The 20,854-nt window shown below is 37.4% G+C and overlaps 1 protein-coding gene and 1 pseudogene across 1 annotated transcript; both read left to right on the top strand.

The window, feature by feature from the left end:
- The first annotated feature begins 394 nt into the window (after window positions 1-394).
- Window positions 395-5,988, top strand: LOC134375887 (ras-related protein Rap-2c-like; annotated as a pseudogene).
- Window positions 5,989-12,341: 6,353 nt separating this feature from the next.
- On the top strand, window positions 12,342-13,280 carry LOC134377142 (olfactory receptor 10G7-like). The gene has a single exon (XM_063095757.1). The coding sequence runs from the start codon at window positions 12,345-12,347 to the stop codon at window positions 13,278-13,280; it is 936 nt and encodes a 311-aa protein (XP_062951827.1). The 5' UTR covers window positions 12,342-12,344.
- The last annotated feature ends 7,574 nt before the right edge of the window (window positions 13,281-20,854 follow it).

Genomic DNA, 20,854 nt, shown 5'->3' on the forward strand with positions numbered 1-20,854 from the left:
GTTCTGCATCCAATGTGCCAGCTTGATCAGATGACAGTCTTACACTGTCTACTTACTGATTGATTGATTGGTACTTGGACTCAACAATGGATTACCCTACATAAAGTTAAGATGTAGGGAAAGGAATCCAATGACTTGGGAAACTGGGAATGTGGAAGTGGATTTCTTATGTGAAATCTGCCCACTCATGCACAAACCATGTCCTGTGAAAGGGCCAGGAAGTTACCTTCACCAGGGCTCTAAGGAATACACTGAGAAAGGACAACATTAGGGTCAGGAGTACTGTTTGAAATTGATGCAGTGGAAATGAGCTTCTTGATTTTAATATTGACTTAATGAGGATCATGAAGAGTAGGATTTAACCACCAGAGAAGAGGTGGGGAAAGGTATCAGAATGCGCAATAAGAGCACCGTGGTAGGCTGAATGGACCAACCAGCAAAGAATTTTGGCAAACAAGAAAGTCCTTCCTTCTTCTCTAATGTAACAGAATTCCATCAGGTCTCATAAATAGAAGCCAAAATTGAGCCACCATCAGTGTCACTGCCATTAACCAATTCCCTGGTCGTGTAGGTTCACTGACTCAGTGTCCCTTTAAAGAAGGAGAGGTCAGGTGTGATAACAACACAAGCACGTGTGGTGAAAGTTCTTCCTGGCCTTCCTCAGATGGACCTGTGTTCCTTCCATGGAGTCACCAGTCAAGGAAAATATCAAGACCATTGATAACTTATTGAATCCTGACTATACCACAGAATACATGTAGTATTTAAAAACTCTTCATTATTTGAGCGTCAAATTACCCTGCAATTATTTCCTAGTTCAGGAGTGTGGAGTTAGAATTGATGTTCTCAGCAACTTAGAAAATCTCCACATTGGCTCCCCGAACCTAAGAAAATGTAGGCTATTTAGATAGGGAGACCATCTGGAAGCCTCTGGGATTCTCATTTCTAGTAAGAGTCAAAACCATGTACTGCATCATGGGGAATAGTACACTATTAACAACTTAAAAGATTCAGGATGAACACATATCACATTTTCATTGAACTCTGCAGTTTGACTGCTGAGGAATGACAAGGAACAGGGGGCTTAATCAAGTAGTTATTAATATCATCGCTCCTGATCTAGAAGTGGTCTTATTAAAATATATTATTATGGCCATTTAGCACAGTGATATCCACATATAAATGCTTTTAACTGGTCAAGTTTTCAAATGCAAACAACGTCATGCTTAAAAATTTCCACATGCATGCATATACATACATATGAATGCGTGGGTACATGCATGTATATAAATATATAAAACAAAATGCAGTAGTCTCCCCTTATCCACAGTTTTGCTTTCTGTGATTTCACTTACCTGAGGTCAATAGTGGTCCAAAAATGTTAAATGGAAAATTCCAGAAATAAACAATTCATAATTTTTCAATTGCATACCAATCTGAGTAGTGTGATGAAATCTTGCATATCCAGCTTTGTCCTGCCTGGGATATAAGTCAACCCTTTGTCCAACATATCCACACTGTATACATGACCTTTGGTCACTTAGCAGCCTTCTGTGTTATCAGATTGACTGTCATGGTATTGCAGTGCTTGTGCTCAAGTCACCCTTACTTTACTTAATAGTGGCCCCAAAGCACAAGAGTAGCGATGCTGGTGTAATGTTGTAATTGTTCTACTTTATCACTAGTTATTGTTGTTAATCTCTTACTGTGCCTAATTTATAAATTAAACTTTATCATAGATATATACACATAGAAAAAAAAAGCACAGTGTGCTCAGGGTTCGGTACTACCTGCAGTTTCAGGCATCTACTAGGGGTCTTCAAACATATCACCTGAGGATGGAGGGGAACTGTTGTATTTGTAACCATGATCCTAATTAAAAATAAAGTGTTATAAAAACCACTGGAGTATCCTTTGTGACTTTTTCCTATGGCATACTCTTCTCTCCCTACCAAACATAACTATCTTGACATTTCTGTTGACCCCTCCCTTGATTTCCTTTATATGTTTACCAACTATCTGCTCATTCCTGTCTTTGAACTTCGTATACATGTAGTAACGAATGAGTCCCACAGGATTCCACTTCACCATCAACCAACATGTGAGAGAGTGACTTCGGGGAATCTCTGACCTGTGTGGGTCGCAGTGCTCTCCATTTTAGGATTGCCGATCACACTTGACAGAGAGAACTTACAGGAAAGCCTTTTTATTTTGGAAGACATCAACCAGGAGACAGAGGGTGAAGTGCCAACTGGCTCCCCAATCAACTGAGGGCTGGGGTTTATATAGGTAAATGTATCAGGGGAAACAGGATGCTTTGAGAGACATATACAGGTGGTTCAAATGTGATGGACAACTGCTTCCTGCTTTGAGAGCTCTAGAGGGCAAGACAGGATGCTTTGAGATGTATTAAAGGAGACAGGATGTCTGTTTTTGATACAATCTTAGTTAACTATTAAGGGTGAGCTACAAAGGATAAACAAAATTAGTTCTGCAGTGTATAACTGAGTGTGTGGGGGGATTTCTACATTTACAAATGCAGTGTTTTTACCTAAAAAATACATTTTTAAAACTCATGATTTTGATTTCTATAGCTGTAGTTTATTTGTTTTCTTACCTACTTCTGTAGTATCTGTTCAATAAAACATATTTTTTCTCTTTTATTCTCTCTTTGTTCACATTGTTCTCTCTTTCATCCACACAACTTTCAGATGTTAACTGTTTTCTGCTATACACAACTACAGCTACTAAAGATATTTTTAAACATGTACAAAGTGCATATCTGCAAAATATATGTAGGTTCCTGAAAAGGAACTGCTGGACTGCAGGGTATACACATCTGTTTCTGTGTTGAAGATACGGTGTTTGTTCCATTTTCACATAAACTAGGAGGATAAGACAGCTCTTTTGATCCACATCTTTGTCAACACTTGTTATATTCAGATTTTACAATTTTCCCCCAATCAGGAAAGTATAAATTTTATCTTGTTGCAGTTTTAGCATACATTTCCATGATTATTAATGAAATTGAACACACTTTTTTGAGTGCTAGCCACACGTGTTTTCTCTTCTCTGAAAAGTCTTTATGTCACTTTCATGTATTATTTTTATTTTTTATTTTTCTTGATTTATGTAGTTCTATCTATATTCCAGCGAACAGTCCTTTTTTTTTTCTGTAGATAATTTGTGGGAAATATCTTCTCTCCGTGTGTAAATTGTCTTTTCTCTATGATGCCTTTTGATGAAGAGAAATTATAAATTTTAATGTAGTTGAATTCATCAACCTTTTCAGTAACCGTTTATATTTTTTAAGTCTTTTAAAGAGCAACCCCTTTCTACACCTTGTATGAATTTACTCAAAGATAATTTATTATCAGCTTCCATATTCCAGGTTCTGTTTGGGGGTATTTGTTTGGGGGAGGGATGTTTATTTGGATGGGTATTTATTTATTTGTATATTTTGGCTGTATATCTTTTAAACTCTTCTCGTAAGTAGGAATGCCTTCTGCTACAGAAACCAAATTATTACTTATTCCTCATTCTTTGTAGCAAATAGACCACGCGGGGGAGGGGGGATCCAGGTAGGTTGGGCCAATAAGATACATCAACCTTGACACTGAATCTTATGCAAGGGGCAAAAACGCACATATAAGAGAGAATCAACACAGATGACAGCAGAGACAACATTTTTCAGGACTTTATGCCCAAGGTGATGGCAGGCACTCTGCAGTGTTGAGCATGCCATGGAAACCATACAGGAACCCTCACCAGGTATTAATCAGGCATCATTTTACAATAAGGCTGCCAGGTCTTTTTTGCTTCTGTTTCTTTTACAGGTTTGGTTCGTTGGCTTTTGGGGTTTGCTTATCACATGGGGGTGGGGAAGTGACAGGGGAGTATTTTAACTGAAATATACATTTTTGCTTAGCTTTTCCTTTCAATTAAAATATACGTGATGGACATGCCTATACACCAGTAGATTAATGTCCTTTATTCTTTTATTTCCTGATTTCTTCATGCATGCACTAAAACAAAGAATTTTAAAGTAATTAGATTATATGTGCTACATTCTTATTTTAAACTTTAAAAAATTTCTTGACTGTTTCCCATCACCACTACCCCTCAACCCCAGACTAATAACCTGATTTGTCATCGTATTCCCCTTTTTTCTATGCTCATATAATATGCAAATTGTCATTGTTTGTCATAGAAAAATGGCACAATGTCAACAACACTTCTGTGCTATTTTTCCATATCCCGTGAAAACATCTCATCCCTCAAAGTTAACTGATGGAGTTATAATTCAATCTCTACTGAACAGCTGCTTAATATATCATGATGTAGCAGAACTGCTATTTATTCATCCATTTCTCTTTAGGATTATTGACTTGTTTTTGGTCGTTTTGCCGCTGTAAACCATGTATCAACACAAACAGTTGAATAAATACACTTACGTACTGGTGCTTTTATTTTAATAGCATAGATTACTGGAGTGGAGTTACTGGATCTAAGAGTATCTATATTTTTAAATTCAAGGGAGAAAATAAATAAACAAACAAAGAAAAGAAAGATACAACAATCACAACAATACATTGAACTTTCAAAAGGACAAAACAGAACTGAGGTTACCACAGATGGGAAAGGGGGTGTAGAGGGGTAAGGAAGGAATTGGTAAAGGGCCGTAAAAAACCATTACATTGTATAATGTTGAATGTACTAATCATTCTGATTCGAACATCACCTATTGCAAACAGGTGTTGATATTCATCTCTGTACCGCATAAATATGTGCAATCAACTAAGTTTCAATAAAATTTTTTTTAATTAAAAAAAAATTCAACTTGCATTTCTGAAGAAGTTCTAACTATTCACATTAATACCAATAGAGAGGAATGAAGCTTTTAACTTCATCCAAGACAGCAATGTTTTCACTATTTGTCAATCTGATGAGTAAGAATTGGTAACTTGTTACTGTTATTTTGCAGTTCGCTGACTAGCTATGAATTTAAGCATCTTTTTTCATGGTCATTTGCATTTCCTCTACTGCAAACTGTTGATCCATATTCTTTGTCCAATTTTCCAATTTGGGGGGAAGGGGGTTGTCTATTTCCTACTGATTTGTAGAGACAATTTATTTTAAATCCGAGTCCTTTGTCAAATATAGGTACTGCAAATATTCTCATACTGAAAATTGCCTTTTACTTTTTAAGTATTGCTTTGTAGTGAACAAAAGGATAAATTTAAGAGTGAAAAATAACAATGAGGTTTCAAAAAGGATAACATACACCACAGTATCCAAACACTCAAATAGTTAAAGGATGGTCAACTTCATTATTTATAAAGAAAATACAAATTTTAAAATCACAATAAGATACTACCACACACGCACTGAAAGAACTAAGATAAAAAAGACTGTGATGTCCATATGTGGAACAACCGGAAACTTCAAATGCTGCTACTTGAAGTATAAGTTGGTCCTGTTGGGCCGTGCATTCCCCCCGCTCCCTGCCATACGGGTCTGGAGCCGCGACCCGCCAAGCGCTACGGGGGCGCTGCTCGGGAGCGCGTCCCGGGCAAGACAGCGCTAGTCTCGCAGTTCGCGAGCGGCCGCTTCCCGGAGCAGCGCGGTCCGTGGAGGAGCTCGTCAGCAAAGTGATCGAGGGGTGATCATGGACACGGTGGGCGCCGAGCACCTGGTCCCCCTCAAGGACGTCTACATCAAGAACAGCGACGGCTTCGTGGTGCTCTACAGCTGTGGAGCTAGGCCTCCTTCAAGGCCGTGTGGCCGCTGAGCGAGCGTGTGTGCCGGAGGTGGGAGCCCAAGGCTGTCGGGCTGATGCTGGTGGGCACCAAGGTCGAGTGCCAGGTCACGGCCAAGAGCAAACTGATGGTGGACCAGGTGTTCACACAGGTGGTGCACGAGATGGAGTCCCCAGCCCTACTTGGGGCAGAGCTTTTGGACATCCACTCTTCCTCATGCCCAAGATAAGTAGCCATCCAAAGGATTCACTGGCTAATATGCACGGGTTAACACGTTCTACACTTTTTCTGATTTCTCAAGCTCAGTATTCCTACCCAGTGCCTTTTTAAAGAAAGTTATTGACCCCAAATCAAGTGGTTACTTCTGTATGTTAACTCAAACCAGTGCTTCAAGCTGTCTCCAGATCACTCAACAATTGGTGAAAACTTTGCAACTTTGTTTACTTCTGATAGTGCTATAAGAAGAAACCCAAAATAGTATTCTTTTTTCCTTTATGGAGAGACTGATGAGCTTTTCTTCAACTGGCATCTGTTAAGGGATTGTGTGTGTGTGTGTGTGCGTGTGCGTGGTAATTAACACCCTCTGAGTGTCATCTAATACTTGAATTGACTGAGGAGCACAAACTAAAGAGTTTAAACTTTGACTCCATGAGGTTTCCACGTATTTCCGTCTTCTTCATTGCATTGAATTGCAGCAGTAATATTTTCCTCTCTGTATTTCGAAATATAGTGATGACATACATAGGGTTGGTTTGAAAGGGAGCACTGTATACACAAGGAGAAGAAAAAAACAACTGTGTGCTTACACAAAGATGGTTTACCTCTGCCATCTTGTAATAGACATCTAGTCGATTTCTGCATCTGTAAATTGAGTGAAAATAAAATTACAAGTGAAAGTAAATAAATAAATTGGTAATGTAAAACTGTGTTATAGTATCTACTAAAACTAATCATATGAATTCCTTATAACCTAGAGATTCCACCCACATATATTCATATACACACACGTCTGTCTCATATATGGGTTTGCAAATGTATATCCAAAAGAAAGGTGTATCATATATAATACGTGTTTGCCAAAGGAAATTCTGTAAACATATGACACATACATCTATATCCAAAAACATGTATTTTAGAAATTTATTACAACACTATTTTTAACAGGCAAAAATTGGAAACTATTCAAATACCTATCAACTGTTGAATAAAAATAAATTTTGGTGTATTCACACAATATCTTGCTGGACAACAATGATAATGTATGATCTACAACTACAAGTAAAATGGTTTATGCACTTATTTGTGCCCATTTATTTATATTTGTTTAAGTTCAATATAAAAATTAAATACATACTAAATATTTAGATCAGTGGCTCTCAACTGGGGGTAATTTTGCACCACCAGAGTCATTTGGTAATGCCTAGAGAGATTGTTGAGTGTCACAGGTACTGGCATCTAGTGATAAAGATCACAGATGCTACTAAACATCTCACCACAGACAGGACAACGGGATGCTGTTCTTTTGTGTGGTTGTTGTTGTTTTGCCCAAATGTCAGTAGTGCTGAAGTCAGGAAATTATGACCTGAATATGAATGTAAGTATAGATGTGTAAGACCACACCAGTAGAAATTATAAAATATGTTCAAGAAAAATGTCAGAGTTGCTGAAGAAATAGAGGATTGTACTGTGCTCATAAAATGGAAGACAAAAGTTTAAAGATGACAAGTTCTCCTCAAACTGCTGTATGCAATTCTAAATAAAATCCCAACATTCTGTTCTGGGGATATGGACACATGGATCCTGAAGTGTATATTAACACGCAATAGGTACCAAAAAGAACAAGGTAATTTTAAAGAAATAAAACAAAACTGGAAGATTCACAACACCAAATATCAAAACTTATAATGAAGCTACAGCAATTTGGACAGTGTAGTATTTGCATAAAAATAGAGAAACAGAGAAATGATTAGAGAGTAAAGGAATAGACTGATACCTATTAATATAACAAAGATAATAATGAAGCATACTAGAGAAAGACTGGCTTTGTTAATAAATCATTTGGGGTTAAATGGGTATCCTGGTGTGAAAAATGAATCTTGACCCTATCTTTCAATGCACACATCAAAAATCAATTACAGCTGAATTTTAGATATAAATGTGGTAGCCATTATGACATTTGCTAAAGTGAAGATATTTTAGAGAAAATTAACAGACAAAACATGCTAAACGTAAAAATGATACATTGGACTGTGTTGCAGTGAGTTACTGTGAACTCACAGGGAGAGGCAGGAAACACTGAAGCTTGAAACAAGAAACAGAGTTTATTGATATACTGGCATTAGCTCAGTGGACTATAGTCACAATGGCTGAGCCCTGAACACAGTGGGGCCTCTGTTTTTATATTATAGCATTTCCGGGTTTTTGTAACAGAGCAAGAGAAGTGATCATATGATCTTATGTGGTTATGACTTTGTCTCAGGGTGGAAAATTGCGAACAGAGAGAAGCAGAAGCAGGGTGGTAAAATTCTGTTATAGCAGTCTGTGACAACTGCAGTGTGGGAAAAGGCAGGGCTGCATCTGCAGCTGGATCTGTATGTCACCTGGGCAGAGGTCCTGGCTACAGCATGGCATGGCACAGCGTGGGTGCCTAACGGCTATAGCCAGGTGGGACACAGCTGGGTAAGTACAAGTGCCTCAGATTGCAATTATTACACTTTAAAATAAAAATTTTGTGGCTCATTTTCTTTGATTATAATGTAATAAAGCTAGAGCATAGTGACCAAATTATATTAAAAAAAACCAAAACAGTTGGGAATTTCAACGAAATTTCCAAATAATGCTTTAGTTAATAAGGTAATTCCAAGTACAATCTCAAATTATGTGAAATATGAAAACATACTTATATCACACCTAAAATAAAATTAATTCCAAATGAAGTAAAGATTTAACTGAAGAAAAATTAAAAGCATTAGAAATTATTTAAGTGATAAATGTTGAATATAAGGAAAACCTCTTAAAAGCAAATACCAACAACAGAAACTGTATTGGAACCAATTGCTAAAACTCTCTAGAACATTTAAAAGTATCTATACAAACAAAAATATTTAAACATATTTAGAATATATTTAAATGTGAAAATATTTAAATATATTTAAAATATTTAAGACAAAATTAAAAGCACATTTTACCTTATAATAAAGCAATGAATTAATGTTCTTAATTCATAAATGTTCAGACGATCAATGAGAAAAAGATGGTTACCACAACAGAGAGAAATGAATATAGTAAATGAAGAGTTTTATGTAAAAGGAGATAACACTAATGAAATATCACGTATTCATTCATGTTTGTAAAGCAATAAAATCTAATTATTAATTATATACTTGGAAAATAATTACATTTTCATAGATATTTCTTTGGGAAAATGCCCCTCTAAAATTCTAAACAACAAAGTTGGGGGGAATCTGGATGTTTTAAACCACAATGAAGAGATGGTGACAGGATGACATTGAGCTGAGGAGCCCAACAAGTGATGACCAGTTATGGATTCTGGACAATTTTAAGTTGGAGCAAGCTGTTGTGAGTGTCTCCCAACTACGGGTGAGGGAAAATGGTCACTAAGTCCTCCTTCTTTCCTCCTAGGTGTACATATCAGTTCCAGGGAGACATGGGCTCTTCTCAGGAGGGTTCAGTCATAAACACATAGGGAAACATGTGCATGCTTACGAAAAACCTTTCAGTCATCTCTTGGTGTTGTTTTTGTGCTCATCCAGGGAACCTGAGAGCCCAAGAGCAATCCCATCCCCTGAGACACCAAATCGAGTTAAGTTCCTACCCACCTAGCCATTTGAGTTTCCATTCCCTGTACCTCACCTAATTTGGTCCTTGAATAGTAATGGGACACTCTCAGCATGGTGTATATGTTCTTTCAGTGATATCTTGAAAACTAATATCTCTACAGAGCATGTGAAATCTGAACAATTTGGGAAAATAACTCAGTGGAATTTCACTACTGAAATGAATCACGTACTGTAAGGTGAGTTCTTAGAAAGATAGTTTTCTTTTACTTTCCCACGCTTTCTTTCTTTCCTTTATCTTAAATGTCCATTCATAGCTAAGATACTTGGGAATTGTTAGACTTTATTCTAAAATCGGTTAGCTAATCTCTCAATAGATATAGAGACAATAAATGAGGGGCTACAAATAGAGAATAAAAGCTACACCATGGACATTCAAGTCAACTGATGACCTCTCCTGTTGCAAGTCCTGCCTTATGTCTCAGGTTACCTTAGATTTCACCTGTTGAAGATTTTCATATTTCATGAAATCTAAATGTGAGATTACACTGGGGATTGAGTCTTGCTGACTCAAAATTTCAGCTATATTTTTTTTCCTTTTGGAGTTCTTACATCCAGGTTGGTGAATACAATTATTCTGTCTCTCCTATTTATCCTCATATTTGAAAAAATTTTAGCCTAAACCATATTCCCTAGAGATAAGACACATTTTATCTGGGCTCTGCTAATAGCAGAGATCCTGGTTTCTCATCTATTGGTCAATCATTTTCACAGGCTTTCCCCACAGAACAATTAATAACTATCTTGCACTTGACAGTATTTTTTAGTAAGTTAAAAGTCACATTTTTGCCCCAATTTCAAATGTACAGAATCCCAACGTCCCTTGACATCAAGCCTCGTCACTGGTTCCACTTGTCCTGTCTCAAGTCAAGAGTGCTAAATAAGAAACGTAGACTTGATGGCGTTGTCTTCTACAATAAGGGCATTGTCTGGGTTCTTGAGTGTAAGGAGTAGGAGAAGGTGGTGGGGAGAAAAACATGATCTTTAGAAAAGCCAATATTGGAAAATATTTAGATACCACGTAGAGAAGGACGTATGACAGAAACCTGGCCCCTCCCCAGCAGACTGTGGCTGGGAGGGCTCCTATGATCTTCATGTTCCTCGAGCCCCATAAGGGATGGTCAAGTGTAAGAGAAGCAGGGGCAGCACGCATGAGGCTTGGTGTTCTCAGGATCGTGCGGGAGGTTGTGGAGAATCCCACTGTGCAGTTTTGCTGAGATTCTTACCTGCTCTGGAAGACCCAAAAGAAGTGCTTTTAAAAGCAGGTAGTAGTGGGGGTACCAGTAAGACTTCCAGCGATGAAATATTCCACAAAGATCAGGCTTTGAGATAGAGAAGAAGCCTCTAGAAACACTAAGAGAATTTACTTATTCTCTCTCTCTCTGTACCACGAAAAAAGGCAATTCTGTAAAAGTCTGCAGGGCACACTGTTGTGTGATTCACTATCATTTATTGAGCCGTTATCACATGCTCAGCACTGTGCTACATACTTTACATGTATATCTCATTTAGTACTTATAACTTCTCAGTGAGCAGGTGATGTTAGTAATGTCAAGTAACACACGAGGAAGTTGGAGAATGACGTAGGTGCACTGTGGACTTTTGAAACACAGTCGGCCCTCTGTATCCATGGGTTCCACATCCAGGTATTCAACCAATGGGAGACAAAACTATGTGGAGCAACAAAAAAAATAATACAAATAAAAAGTACAGTATCATAACTATTTACGTAAAACTTACATTGTATTAGGTACTATAAGTAATCTAGAGATGATTTAATGTATATATAAGGACATGTGTAGATTATGCAAGTACTATGCCATTTTTATAAGGAACTTGAGCATCTACAGATTTCAGTATCCCTGGGGGCCCTGCAACTTATCCTCCATGAATACTGAGAGATGACTACCAGCATTCATTGCTACCAGCAATTAAATTCTTGGAATTAATATAATGTGCTAGATAGAATTCCAAATATTCTCCAAGATTTCCCCTACCCGTGTACGCACCCTGTATAATCACCTCCCCTTGAGTGTTGGTGGGAGCTGTGAATATGATGGGACATTACTCACTTGATTACATTGTCAACACATAATACTTTGTCACAGCAAACTGGAGATTCTCCTGATGGCTTTGAAGAAGTGAGCTGCTATGCTGTGAGAAGGCCAGGTGGCTGGGACTAGACAGTGGGTTCTACAAGGTGAGAGTGATAACCCCTGCCAATGACCAGCAAGAAAACACAAATGTCAGTCCTGTGACCGCAAGAATCGGAATTCTGCCAACAACCTTAATAAGCATAGCAGAGGGTCCTGAGCCTCAGATGAGACTGCAGCCTCAGTTGACAGCTTATTTAACCTGGTGAGACCTTGAGCAGCGGGCCCAGCTGACCTGACCCACAGAAAAGCTGAGATAATAAATTTGCCTATTTTGTGCCATGAAGTTTATGGTAATTTACAATACACCAATAGAAAGCTATTACAATAGGTTTCTCCTACTTTCTTCAGCATATACACGTGTATGTCTATTTGTGTACGTGTGTGTGTGTGTGACAGACAGAGACAGAGAGAGAGATGCTGAAATCACTTCACACCCTATGCTAAAGAAGCTTACAAATATAACCATGGATGATGCAGTTGCCACACAGAGAAGGAATTTGAAATTCTCAACTAAATGTTAAATGCCAGCTGCTTTTATATCCCCATAGGGAGAGGGACCAAGGTTGAAAAGAATGACAAATGGGAGCCTCGTGACAACGTTCTTCCTCATGGGCCTTCCCCATGCACCAGTGCTGGACACCCCCCTCTTTGGGATCTTCCTGGTGATTTATGTGCTCACCGTGCTGGGGAACCTCCTCATCCTGCTGCTGATCAGGGTGGATTCTCACCTCCACACCCCCATGTACTACTTCCTCGCCAACCTCTCCTTCATTGACATGTGGTTCTCCACTGTCACAGTACCCAAAATGCTTATGACCTTGGTGTCCCCTGAGGGCAGGGCCATCTCCTTTCACAGTTGCATAGCCCAGCTTTATTGCTTCCACTTTCTGGGGAGCAGCGAGTGTTTCCTCTACACAGTCATGGCCTATGACCGCTACCTGGCCATCAGTTACCCGCTCAGGTACACCAGCATGATGAGTGGGAGAACCTGTGCCCTCCTGGCCACTAGCACTTGGCTCAGTGGCTCTCTGCACTCAGCTCTGCAGACCACATTGACCTTCCATCTGTCCTACTGTGGGCCCAACCAGATCCAGCACTACTTCTGTGATGCACCACCCATCCTCAAGCTGGCCTGTGCAGACACCTTGGCCAACGAGATGGTCATCTTTGTCAACATTGGTGTGGTGGCCTCAGGTTGCTTTGTCCTGATAGTGCTGTCCTATGTGTCCATCGTCTGCTCCATCCTGAAGATCCGCACCTCAGAGGGGAGACGCAGGGCCTCCCAGACCTGTGCCTCTCACTGTATCGTGGTCCTTTGTTTCTTTGGTCCTGGTCTGTTCATTTACCTGAGGCCAGGCTCCAAGGACACTGTGGATGGGGTTGTGGCAGTTTTCTACACTGTGCTGACCCCCCTTCTCAACCCTGCTGTGTACACACTGAGGAACAAGGAAGTGCAGAAAGCTCTGTTGAAACTTAAAGACAAAGTAGCATATTCTCAGGGCAAATAAACACCATGAAGTAGATATGCTTATTTTTTCAAAATTGGTAATAACATTTAGTTATTTAGTTATTAACATGAAATTTATTACAGGTATAGTTCCCAGTACTAAACATTATTCAAAACCACCTACTCAGAAATATTTCTCTCACGTATTTTTTTAAGAAATGTGGGTACTAGAAGTGGGAATGGGAGAGGGCAGATGGTGAGAAAGAGGTTATTGGACACAAAACACCTAGTTAGGAAAGATAAATTCCTTTTGGTGTACAGTTGAGCTAAGCATCTAGAATTAACTGTAATTGCTGCATGTTATCAACTGGCTAGAAGAGTGGAGATTGAATGTTCTCATAAGAAAGAAATGATTAAGTTTTGTGATGTGAGTATGCTATTTATCACACATTGTATACAGGTATAGATATTCAAATCTGTACCCCACAAATATGTATAATCATTTATGTTCAATAAAAATAAACAATTGTTCAATTTAAAAAATTAAACTTACAATTAGATTTTTTAAATTTATGAATGAGCTGATATTCTGATCTATTGACATTTCTTTGCCATAGGTTTGTTTTACATTTTGAAAAAATAAATATTCTAGTTGTATCACAGGAACAGAGTGTTAAGTTGTTTATATAAGGAAGGTGACAGTAAGCTTTTTCTGTTTATTTCATGTGCATACAAGCTTCAGGAGCTACAATCATGGAAATAGTGTTCAAGGACAGCAACAAATATCAGAGGTCATTTATTTTTGGCTGCAGCTGTGCAGATGCCTTCTTCACTCTTATAGTGGCTGCATGGGTGTGTATGTATGTGTATCTATGTGAAGGTTTCAAGGTGGCTAATCCTCCTCCCCGGTTAATCTTGATCCTATTAATTATTCCCACATTGAAAAAGTCCTGTTTTTCTCTCCTGCAGTCTATTATCTCTCTGCCCAGGACTGTGAGGACCAGCTCTTGAATGAGTCTGCAAATTTTTTAGGTAGGTTAGTGAGCTCAGGAAGAAGTTAACAGTAGACACCTCTACTTTCTATCATATACTCTGACATTGAATTCCCTGTTCTATCTAACCAGATGCCTACATTTAGCAAAGAACAGGACTTCCCTGGATCCTTTTTCTATAGATGGTGGTGGCTGGTTGTGCTGTCCAGATAACGCCTTCCGCTACCATCTTGCAGTCCTGGAAACTGAGCTACACCAAACTACAACCTGCTCCAGGGCAGGGATGGCCACTGCCAGGTGAAGCCAATGGCATTTTCAATTTAGAAAGTAAAAATATGGAAATATAATTAGGTAACTTGTTATCATGGGATTTCAACAGATTTCTTTCACAAATTAGAAAAATAAGGCCTGGCACAAACAAAACACCCTAAAAAACATAACACATAACACATGGCTATATAGCCAATACACACTCCATACCTGTGATCATCTACATGTAATGAACTAGAAGTGATAGACTTGCATGCAAACAATACAAATATTCCTTTAAAAAAAAATTTTTTTAAATTATTATTATTACTTTTTGTGTTTGACCGGTAAGGTGATTGCAACTCTTGGCTTGGTGTCGCCTGCACCGCGCTCAGCCACCGGCCATCCCTATATAGGATCCAAACGTGTGGCCTCGGCATTCCCAACGCCACACTCTTCCGAGTGAGCCACGGGGTCAGCCCCAAACAATACAAATATTCTTTCGGATAAGTTTAGAAATCATTTCATGTTCTGTACCTCAATTTCCCACCTGTCCAAGATCCTCTTTCAAAATACTCTTATGAGGATTAAATGAGTTAATAGAAGTTGACAAGTGCTCTGAGTGATGCTGATTCATAATATATTCTCGATAAACATTAAAAAAATTCAAACTTGGGGCCACCTGCCAGATAGCCTGTTTGCAAGAATCATCATCTTTACAAATTAATGGTTTTCTTAAAGAGCGCATTGTAATTTTATTTATTTTTTTCAACTTTATTGACATGATTGACAAATAAAAATGTATATATTTATTGTTTACAATGAGTTTTATTATATATATTTTGAAATGATTACTGTAATTAGGCTATCGTAGATATCCATCACCTCACACAGTTACCTTTCTTTGTGTGTTGCAAACCGTCAAATCTTTATTGATAGCAAAAGTCAAGCATAGAGGACATTTTAATTCACCATAATCACCATGCTGTACGTGAGGTCTCCAGAGAGTATTCATCCTGTAACTACAATTTTACACGCTTTGACCAATATCTCCTACTTTTCTCCAACCCCAACCCCCTGGTAACCAACATTTTATTCTATTAACATGAGTTCAACTTTGCGTTTCCTTGATAAATAGTTATGTTGAGCATATTTTCATATACCTATCGGCCCTTTGTACGTCTTCTTTGGAAAATATCTATTCAGGTTCTTTGCTCATATTTTGCTTAGATCATTATCATTATTATTATTATTTGCTATTGAGTTACATAAGTTTCTTATATATTTTGAATATTAACCCTTTATCAGGTGTATGGTTTGCAAATATTTTCTCCCCTTCAGTAGGTTGCCTTTTCATTTTGCTGATTGTTTCCTTTGATGTGCAGAAACTTTTCAGTTTGATGTAGTCTCACTTGTTTACTTTTGCTTTTGTTGCTTATGTTACACTGTATTTTTGAAGATAGATAAGTGTAGTTTTCTTTAAATCACTGATAATAAATTACTTTAGCAATTAATACCATTATTGGCAATGTGATCATTCCTCTGTCAAATAACTATTTTGGTAAATTTTGTATTTCCATACTTATTAATTTTTAAGGAATTGAACCATAATAAAATACATGAAACATTCAAATCATGCTAAATTAAATTATTCTGGAATAATTCAGAGGTAAAAACAGTAAATATTATTGAGGTTGTGACACACTAGACATTTTGTAAGGATTATCTCAGTTTAATCATTGTAAGAACCCTGTGAGATAGGTACTGTTCTCCAAATTCACACAATTAATAAGGAATATAGTCAAGATTTAATCCCAGACTATTTGGCATACAGGTGTCAACCTTTATGCTACATTCTTTTCACAAAAATTTAGGAACCTTTTATGTCTTTGGCAGGCAAGATATTATCAATAATTGTTGAAATAACAAAGCACATATTTTTGGATAGTCATATGTGTTTTATATATCAACGTAGGATTTTTTTTTTTAAGAAAACCACATTTTCCATAGAACATGAGAGGCATCTCATCCACTCTTCTGTCTCCACCTGATTAAGATTCTAAACACAGTACTTCGTCAGACTATCAGCCCATCTGTTTACTTATGTGCTCCACATTGCACTGTTTTTCAAAAGGGGAAAACAAAAAAAAGAATAAAAAATACCAAAATTTATGTTTGTATTCTACATGGGGAATGATGAAACCTTAGCAAATCTTTCAACACATTATAGCATATTTTGATCTACTCTCTTGGGTTTCTCCTTGAAATAGCATCTCTGGAGTTTAGAAGTGAGATGTTGTCCACAGGGGCTCATTATTAGTGCTGTCATTTCCCTCTTAACCTGCAGTTTAAAAACATTGTATGGTTATGGTCATGATGTATCTGATGGATTCTCTGAAAGCTATATTTTCTGGCTTAACTAGTAGCTGGGAAGGGTTTTAAATAACGAGAAGAGAATAGTTAAAACATAGCTGGTTCAAATTTTGAATAAATAGGATACATTCTATAATATTCCCAATGCTGATACTTGTACATAAGTTAAGTTCTGCATTCTTTTTAATCAACGCAAAATTCCTTCAACCATTTTAATTAAGTGATTATTATATTTCAGGTGCAGAAGATACAGAGTTTCAAGACAGACAGTGTTAATGTTCCAGAACTTCAGAGTTCAGTGGGAAACACATAAGTAAACAGATGGACTTTAGAGTGTCCTAAACTACATCTGAAGTGCCATGGTAAACCACATGGCATCTAACACAGATTAGGTAGTGGAGCAAATGACCATCTGAAGGTAAAGAGAATTACACATATAAATGAAAAGGTATGCTCTAACTATATAATTCATAATAATTCATATGTAAAACGTAAATAATATAAAGTTCATTACTGTTCATGTGTTTTGGGGTGTGCCTCAAATTCACAAAGCTTCCATTTTCCATGCCAAATCATACTGTATTTTGACTCTTAATTCTGATGAGAGAAACACTGGTACAAGAGATTAAAACCAAAGCATTTTACATTTCCTTTCTTTCCTTAATAACCTCAAAATCTGGATCATGCATATGTGTGGAGCAGGAACTGCACCCACCCATCCACAAGGTCAGAAAGTGCAATTCCACCTTCTCCCTGTAGGTGGAGAGGAGAGAGTTTTAGGTGGACTGCATGAAGGTGTTTACTCAAAAAGTTTGCATTGTGAATCAAGTTTTCTCACACTGTGGGAAAAATTATTGACAATAGGTTATCTCCTTCCCCTCTTTGTCAGAATTTAGGGACATTTTCAAAACGGGTGTTCACAGTTAACATTGGCAAAATATTTTTAACAGACTTTATGATTTTGAAAATTCTATCACAAAGTGACCAGGGGACATGCCTATTCATCAAAAAGGGCATTTGTGAAGCCCTAAAGTTTCAGTATCACCTTATTCATCCAATTAATCCCCAGTTAGCAGAAGCAATGGACAGCTGTAATATGTTTGAGATGTGTGCAGCAAGTCTGGAGTGGTCAGATGTTCTAATGACAGCACTAAGGGTCAGTAGATATAAATGGATGACAGAAATTATTGATAAGGCATGAGACTTTCTATTACTCCTCTAAAGGCAGCCCACTGACCATATACCCACATGTTAGATAATGTGGTATAAGAGTATTTCAAAACTTTAATGAAGTGTGCCAACCAGGTCACAGGTGGGAAAAGCTCTAAAAATCAGCACAGAAGATCAATGCCATAACAGGGAGCCTGCTGTATGGTAATTAAGCATCACTGATGGGAGCCATACGAAGTTCTGAGCAGCACTAAGAGTGCAGCAGGGATTACTGCTACACTTTCCTTGTGATGTTCATGGGAGACTGCAAGGATTGTTTGCCATTCTAAGTCCAGTTCTGTCCCGCTGACATGACTTTAAACTGAACTGAGACATGTCGTAAAATAGCACAAATCTTGAGCTCATGAAGGCATTCTTCATTTCCATTACAGTGTTTTCAATTCTTAGGATTTCCTTTGGATTCTTGGTTTCTTTTATTTATTTATTTTATTAGCATATTTATTACTACAAATCATAAACATTCTTTATGCCACTGTATGCAACCAATCACTCCCCAGCCAGCCCCCCCTCTTCTTTTCCCCCATCTACCGTATTCTTAGGTTTGTTCTCTCGTTTTGGAAGTTCAACATATTTTGTGCTCTTTTCTTTCTTTTCTCTTTCTTCCTTTCTTTTTTTCTTTCTTAGCACACAGTTATGAGTGAGGACATGCTGTCTTTCTTTTTGTGTCTGGCTTATTTCACTTAAAATAATTTTCTCCATGCTCATCCATGTTGCTGCAAATGGAAGATTTTCTTTCTTTTTCATGGCTGACTAGCATTCCATTCTTTTTATATACTGCATTTTCTTAATCCAGTCATCCGTCAATGGACATTCAGGTTGGTTCCATAGTTTGAATACTGTAAATAGAGCTGCAATGAACATGGGAGTGCAGGTATCCCTTAGGCATGATGATTTCCATTCCTTTCAATATACACCTGGTAGTGGGATTGCTGGATCATATGGTAGTTCTATCTGTAGTTGTTTGAGAAACATCCATACTGTTTTCCATAATGGTTGTACTAATTTATAGTCCCTCCAACAGTGTAGAAGAGTTCCCCTTTCCCTGCATCCTCACCAGCATTTGTTATTCTTGGTCTTTTTAATAAAGGCCAATCTAACTGGGGTGAGATGCTATCTCAGTGTGGTTTTGATTTGCATTTCTCTGATGACTATTGATGCTGAGCATTTTTCCATGTACCTGTTGACCATTTTTGTGTCTTCCATTGAAAAAAGTCGATTTATCTCCTTTGCCTATTTTTTAATTGGATTGTTTGGTTTTTTTACTGTGTAGTTTTTTGAGTTACTTAAATATTCTGGTTATTAATCCATTGTGAGATGTTTAGTATGCAAATATTTTCTCCTATTTTTGTAGGTTGTCATTCCACTTTGTTGATTGTTTCCTTTGCTGTGCAGAACCTTTTTAGTTTGATATAATCCCATTTGTTTATTGTTATCTTTTGTTGTCTGTGCTTTTGGGGTCTTATTCATAAAGAATAAGTTGCCCAGTCCTACTCCCTGTAGGGTTTCCTTTATGTTTTCTTTTAGTAATTTTATTGTTTCAGTCTTATATTTAAGTCTTTAATCCATTTTGAATTTATTTTGGTATACGGTGAGAGGTACAGGCCAAGTTTCATTCTTCTGCATATGAATGTTCAGTTTTTACATCACCACTTATTGAAGAGGCAGTCTTTTCCAAAATTTATGTTCTTGTTGCCTTTGTCAAGGATCAGTTGGCTGTAAGCATGTGGGTTGATTCCTGGGTTTTTTATTCTGTTCCATTGGTATGAGTGTCTGGTTTTATATCATTATCATGCTGTTTTGGTTACAATAGCTTTGTAATACTTTTGAAGTCAGGTAGTATAATGTGTCAGGGTTTGTTTGTTTATTTATTTGTTTGTTTGTTTTACTCAGGATTGCTTTAGCTCTTCAGGGTCTTTTGTTGTTCCACATGAATGTTAGGATTGTTTTTTTTTTCAGTTTCCATGAAGAATGTCTTTGATATTTTGATGGGGATTGCATTGAATCTGTAGATCGCTTTGGGTAGTATGGACATTTTCACAATGTTAATTCTTCCAATCCATGAGCATGGTTTGTCTTTCCACCTTTCTATGTCTTCTTTAATTTCTTTTAGTAGCGGTTTGTAGTTCTCATTGTAGAGATTTTTCAACTCCTTGGTGAAATTGATTACTGGGTATTTTATTTTGGGGGCAACAATTGTAAATGGGCTTGCTTTCTTGATTTCTTTTTCTGCTAGGTAAATATTGGAGTATAAAAATGCTACTAATTTTTGGGTGTTGATTTTGTGTACCCTGAAATATTTCTGAAATTGTTCTCTAAGAGTTTTCTGGTAGAGCCTTTAGGTTCTTCTCTATGTAAAATCATGACATCTGCAAACAGGGACAGTTTGTCTTTAACTTTTCCAGTTTGGATGTTCTTTATTTCTTTCTTTTGCCTAACTGCTTTGGCTAGTACTTCAAATATGTTAAATAGGAGTGGTGAAAGTGGACATCCTTATATATTTTTTCCTCTTCTAAATATCAGAATCCTATCATTCAGAATGATATTGACAGTTGATTTGACATATATGGGTCTTATTGCATTGAGATAATTACCTTCTATACCTTATTTGCTGAAAGTTTCCTTTCTCATTTCTGATTTTTGTTATTTGGGTCTTCTCTCTTCTTCTTGTTCTTTTTTTTTGTTTGTTTGTTTGTTTTGGTAATCTAACTAATGGTTTGTCTATATTATTTATCTTTTCAAAAAACCAGCAACCAATTTTTTGTTTCATTGATCTTTTTGTATGGTCTTTTTT

The sequence above is a fragment of the Cynocephalus volans genome, chromosome 4, assembly GCF_027409185.1.
Source record: "Cynocephalus volans isolate mCynVol1 chromosome 4, mCynVol1.pri, whole genome shotgun sequence".
NCBI lineage: Eukaryota > Metazoa > Chordata > Mammalia > Dermoptera > Cynocephalidae > Cynocephalus > Cynocephalus volans.

What these genes read in the sequence shown, in the direction of transcription:
- LOC134377142 (XM_063095757.1), top strand. Translation starts at nt 12,345, where the DNA reads ATGACAAATGGGAGCCTCGTGACAACGTTCTTCCTCATGGGCCTTCCC.